This window comes from Mandrillus leucophaeus, unplaced genomic scaffold (genome assembly GCF_000951045.1).
Source record: "Mandrillus leucophaeus isolate KB7577 unplaced genomic scaffold, Mleu.le_1.0 Scaffold679, whole genome shotgun sequence".
NCBI lineage: Eukaryota > Metazoa > Chordata > Mammalia > Primates > Cercopithecidae > Mandrillus > Mandrillus leucophaeus.
This window is the reverse complement of record NW_012107352.1, coordinates 134,306-139,757: the sequence shown is the minus strand read 5'-3', so window position 1 is coordinate 139,757 and position 5,452 is coordinate 134,306. Positions and strand designations below refer to the sequence as shown.

The 5,452-nt window shown below is 52.1% G+C and overlaps 1 protein-coding gene across 1 annotated transcript in view; it reads right to left on the bottom strand.

Annotated features, from left to right (window-relative positions):
• Positions 1 to 922: 922 nt before the first annotated feature.
• The window catches only part of CRLF2 (cytokine receptor-like factor 2), a 44,957-nt gene continuing 40,427 nt past the window's right edge, over positions 923 to 5,452 (bottom strand). Inside the window, exons 3-6 of the mRNA XM_012002127.1 lie at positions 5,279 to 5,441; positions 3,756 to 3,876; positions 2,615 to 2,684; positions 923 to 1,189 (exon numbers count right to left, since the gene is read on the bottom strand). Coding sequence (XP_011857517.1) covers positions 923 to 1,189; positions 2,615 to 2,684; positions 3,756 to 3,876; positions 5,279 to 5,441 — 621 coding nt within the window. The remainder of the gene's footprint in view (positions 1,190 to 2,614; positions 2,685 to 3,755; positions 3,877 to 5,278; positions 5,442 to 5,452) is intronic.

The window sequence follows — 5,452 nt, the reverse complement described above, 5'->3', positions numbered from 1 at the left end:
AAAAAAAAAAAAAATTCCTCTGAGATCTGGCCATGGTGGCTCACGCCTGTTATCCCCGCACTTTGGGAGGCTGAGGCAGGTGGATCACCTGAGGTCAGGAGTTTGAGACCAGCCTGGCCAACATGGTGAAACCCTATAGCAAGTAAAAAAAAAAAAAAAAAAAAAAAGCCAGGCATGGTGGCAGGCACCTGTAATCCCACCTACTCAGGAGGCTGAAGCAGAAGAATTACTTGAAGGGAGGTGGTGGCTCACGCCTGTCATCCCAGCACTCTGGGAGTTCAAGGTGGGCGAATCGCCTGAGGTCAGGAGTTCGAGACCAGCCTGGCCAACGTGGTGAAACCCCGTCTCTACTAAAAATACAAAAATTAGCCGAGTCTGGTGGTGGGCACCTGTAATCCCAGGTACCCAGGAGGCTGAGGCGGGAGAATCCGTTGAACTCGGGGGGCAGAGGTTGCGGCGAGCCGAGATCGTGCCACTGCGCTCCAGCCTGGGTGACAGAGTGAGACTCCGTCTCCAAACAAACAAACGAAAATTTCTCAGAGAATCCAGTCCTATGGAAATGGAACATGGATGGAACTGGGGGCTTACAGAGTGCGGAAGATGGTCTTAGAGCATTTTGGACGTCCTGCCTTGGGGTTTACGTCACAACGTTCAGGCACAAAAGGGAACTGGGAGAGCGTCTCCTCCAGTAATTGGCTCCCATCCGCCATCAAGCCTTTGGACAGAGAGACCCACGTGGGGGAAACTGAGTGTAAGAGCATGTTCATTAGGCGGTGAGGCTGGGTCTTCAGAGGCTCCTAGCTGTACTATCACTGGAGGGGACCATGCCCGTCCATGGTGGTGTGGAGTCCCCGGGACACTCCCCTCGGTCTTTAAACGTCAACGTGGATCCTGACGTTGGCTGTTGACAGTTGTCTCTCCATCATAACGCCACATACGAGCTGTCATTCATCACAAAGGTAAAGCCCCCGAGAGTGACCACATCACCGCCTTGCAGGGGCGGCTGGTGGGGAAGCAGGAGGGATCCCCCAGACACCTCTTTGTCCTCGGTCTGTGGGTCCAGCGTCCCGGGTGAGTTGGCTTCCGTCTTGGCCAACTGGACCACCAGGGACTCCTCAGGGCCACCTTCTGGCTCTGCACCTGCTATCTTGTGGAGGTGGGCCACGTTCTGGGTGTCTGTGATCCACTCCTACCAGGAGGAAACGTTCTGTAGCTCAAACACAACAGACACACCACAGACAGTGTCCACATGGTACCCACCGCAGACGTCCCCAGAACCGGGCAGCCTCCCACGGAAACCACGCCGTTCCCAATGGAACAGAAAAGCCATCTCGTCTGGGAGGTCTAAGTCCCCTCCAAAGCTCTTGTCGGGGGCATGCGGGGGCTCTGAAACGGATACCCTTCTAAACCAAAAATAAAATTCTTTTTTTGTTGTTTTATTGAGACAGAATTTCACTCTTGTTGCCCAGGCTGGAGCGCAATGGCGTGATCTCGGCTCACCGCCACCTCCGCCTCCCCGGTTCTAATCCATTCTCCCGCCTCAGCCTCCTGAGTAGCTGGGATTAGCGACATGCACCACCGCACGCGGCTAATTTTGTATTTTTAGTAGAGACGGGGTTTCTCCGTGTTGGCCAGGCTGGTCTCAAACTCCCAACCTCAGGTGATCCACCCGCCTCGGCCTCCCAAAGTGCTGGGATCAAAGGCATGAGCCACCGTGCCTGGCCCCCAAAAATAAAATTCTAAGCCCTGCAACAGGCTGACGGACTCTCCACAGGGTCAAGGTGATTCCAAAGTTATCTTAAAACCTAGTTTGAGACATCACAGGAAGTCAGAGTTGGACATGCTTCCTTCTACCCTGTTCCCTTTCAAATTCAGACACAACCGAGCCGCATTAAAATCAACACGCAGGCCGGGCACGGTGGCTCATACCTGTCATCCCGGCACTGTGGGGGGCCGAGGTGGGTGGACTTGAGTTTGAGACCAGCCTGGACAACATGGTGAAACCCCTTCTCTACTAAAAATACAAAAATGAGCCGGGCATGGTGGCAGGTGCCTGTCATCCCAGCTCCCCAGGAGGCTGGGGCATGAGAATTGCTTGACCCCGGGAGGTGGAGGTTGCAGTCAGCGGAGATCGCGCCACCGCACTCCAGCCTGGGCAACAGAGCGGGACTCCATCTCACAATAAACACACACATAAATAAATGAATACGAGAAATGACTCAACCTCCCAGCTACTCGGGAGGCTGAGGCAGGAGAATCGCTTGAACCCGGGAGGCGGAGGTTGCAGTGAGCCGAGATCGTGCCACTGCACTCCAGCCTGGGCGACACAGTGAGACTCCATTTCAAAATAAAGACACACATAAATAAATAAATAAGAAAATGACTTAACTCCCCAGCTACTCAGGAGGCTGAGGCAGGAGAATGGCTTGAACCCGGGAGGCAGAGGTTGCCGTGAGCCGAGATCGCACCACTGCACTCCAGCCTGGGTGACAGAGCGCGACTCCGTCTCACAATACACACACACATAAATAAATAAGAAAATGACTCACCCTCCACATTTTTGAAAAGCTCTCTCTGGGGTCTGAAAGAATATTGTTTCGGCTAGATCTCTAACTGGATCCAAAGCTGAAAATTCAGTCACAGCTTGAGCAACGACAATATCAGACCTTGTACGATTCTTCTTGCTGCCGTCACCAAGCTGCCCAGCTTTACCTGGGCTGCTTTTCTTTTTGAGAGACGGAATCTCGCTGTGTCACCCAGGCTGGAGTGCAGTGGTGCAGTCACAGTTCACTGCAGCCTTAAACTCCTAGCCTCAAGCCATTCTTCCGCCTCGGCCTCCCAAGTAGCTGGGACTACAAGAACATGCTACCATGCCCGGCTCATTTTGTGTTTTCTTTTTTTCAGACAGAGTTTCACCCTTGTCACCCAGGCTGGAGTATAATGGTGCAATCTCAGCTGACTGCAACCTCCACCTCCTGGGTTCAAGCAATTCTCCTCCCTCAGCCTCCAGAGTAGCTGCGATTACAGGCGTGTGCTAGTGCACCCGACCAATTTTTATATTTTTAGTAGAAGTGGGGGTTTTGGAATGTTGGCCAGGCTAGTCTCGAACTCCTGACCTCAGGTAATCCACCCGCCTCAGCCTCCTAAAGTACTGGGATGACAGGTGTGAGCCACTGCACCTAGCCAAACTAATTTTTTGGTTTTTTTTTTTGTTTTGTTTTGTTTTTTGAGACGAAGTCTTGCTCTGTCACCCAGGCTGGAGTGCAGTGGCGCGATCTCGGCTCACTACAACCTCCACCTCCTGGGTTCAAGCGATTCTCCTGCCTCAGCCTCCCAACTAGCTGGGACTACAGGTGCACGTCACCACGCCCGGCTAATTTTTGTGTTTTTATTAGAGACGGGGTTCCACCATGTTGGCCATGCCGGTGGCCAGGATGGTCTCGATCTCTTGACCTCGTGATTCACCTGCCTCAGCCTCCCAAAGTGCTGGGATCACGGGCGTGAACCACTGCGTCTGACCCTAATTTTTGTATTCTTAGTAGAGATAGGATTTCACCATATTGGCCAGGCTGGTCTCGAACTCGTGACCTTGTGATCTGCCAGCCTCGGCCTCCCAAAGTGCTGGGGTTACAGGTGGGAGCCACCGTGCCCGGCCCCTCTGAAATGATTCTGTCAGGCTATTAATCTTTTCTCCCACTTCACAGATACTCTGCAAGCAAAATCCTCCACCCATGCCTGGCAGGTGTCCTCCTTACCTCCATAATTTCCGTAAAGATAGAAGGAGAAGAGACACCATCAGAAGGATGGCCAGGCTGGAAACTAACATAAATTTGGACAGCTTCGGTTTGGGAGGCGTGCGAGGCTCTGGGCACGAATCTGAAACGAAACGAAAAGGCTGCTGGGCATTTTCAACATGATGGTTCATCTCATCCCCAACCACCCTCCTCATTGTTTCGTGGTTTTTTTCTTCTTCATTGTTTATTTGTTGTTTCGGTTTTTTTTGGTTTTTGTTTTTGTTTTTGTTTTTGTTTTGTAAATATTAGTGTCAGCAAATCTTTTACTTACTTTATTTATTTATTTTTTTTTTTTGAGACAGAATCTCACTCTGTCACCCAGGCTGGAGTGCAGGGGCACGATCTCAGCTCACTGCAACCTCCACCTCCCGGATTCAAGCGATTTTCCTGCCTCAGCCTCCCGAGTAGCTGGGATTACAGGGCAGGTGCCACCACGCCCAGCTAATTTTTTTGTATTTTTTAGTAGAGATGGGGTTTCTCCGTGTTGGCCAGGCTGGTCTCAAACTCCAGACCTCAGGTGATTGACCTCAAGCCTGCCTCGGCCTCCCACAGTGCTGGGATCACAGGCTTGAACCCCTGGGCCCAGCCCCGTCTGGTATTTTTAATACAGTGATTCTCCTGCCTCAGCCTCCTGAGTAGCTGGGATTACAGGCACCTGCCACCACACCGGGCTAATTTTTGTATTTTTAGTAGAGACAGGTCTCAATTTTTTTTTTTAATGAATGTTAGTGTCAACAAATTTTGATTCCTATGGAAAATATTCCGGAAAGAGACACTGTGTCTCTGGATAAGAACACATCCCACAGCCATTCCCAGGAAGTAAGGGCAGGTTCCACATGCAGCCTTTGGAGGCTTGTGGTTGCTGGGGGTCTTTACAGCATAGGAGAGCTTGCTTTTGGCTGTTGGTGGCTGTACACCTGAAATTATGCCCCCTGAAAAGATACATTGAAAGCTGGGCACTGTGGCTCACGCCTTTAATCCCAGCACTTTGGGAGGCCGAGGCGGGCGGATCACAAGGTCAGGAGTTTGAGACCAGCCTGGCCAATACGGGGAAACCCGACTCTACTAAAAATACAAAAATTAGCCATGCTTGGTGGTGCCTGCCTGTCATCCCAGCTACCCGGGAGGCTGAGGCGGGGAACGGCATGAACCCGGGAAGCGGAGGTTGCAGTGAGCTGAGATCACACCACTGCACTCCAGCCTGGGCGACAGACTGAGACTCTGTCTCAAAATTAAAAAAAAAAAAAAAAGAAGGAAAACTGGCCCGAGTGAAAGCGGGCAGGGAGCAAAGCAAGGAGCGGAATTGCTTGTTGCTTTCTAGATGGAGCCCTGGAGGATGAGAGAAGACTGAGCTTGCTCAGACACACGCTCTGCTCACAAACACACTCCCTCCCACCTCCCAAGAAGGCAGGACAGTGTCGGTGGCTATGGCTACGCCAGCCCGGTGACAAGGTTATGCGGCCCTGCTGCGTAACAAACATTACCCCGAGTCTCGCCTCTCTGCCAGCACGTCACCTCTGACCAGTCGCTCGGGTACGTGTCTGGCCCATACGCATCCTCCATGGCCTTCACCCGGGCCCGGAAAGCATAGCACTTCTCGGCATCCAAGTCGTCTATGGTGACATTGCAGCTATTTGCCTGTTTGGACTGGAGAAACA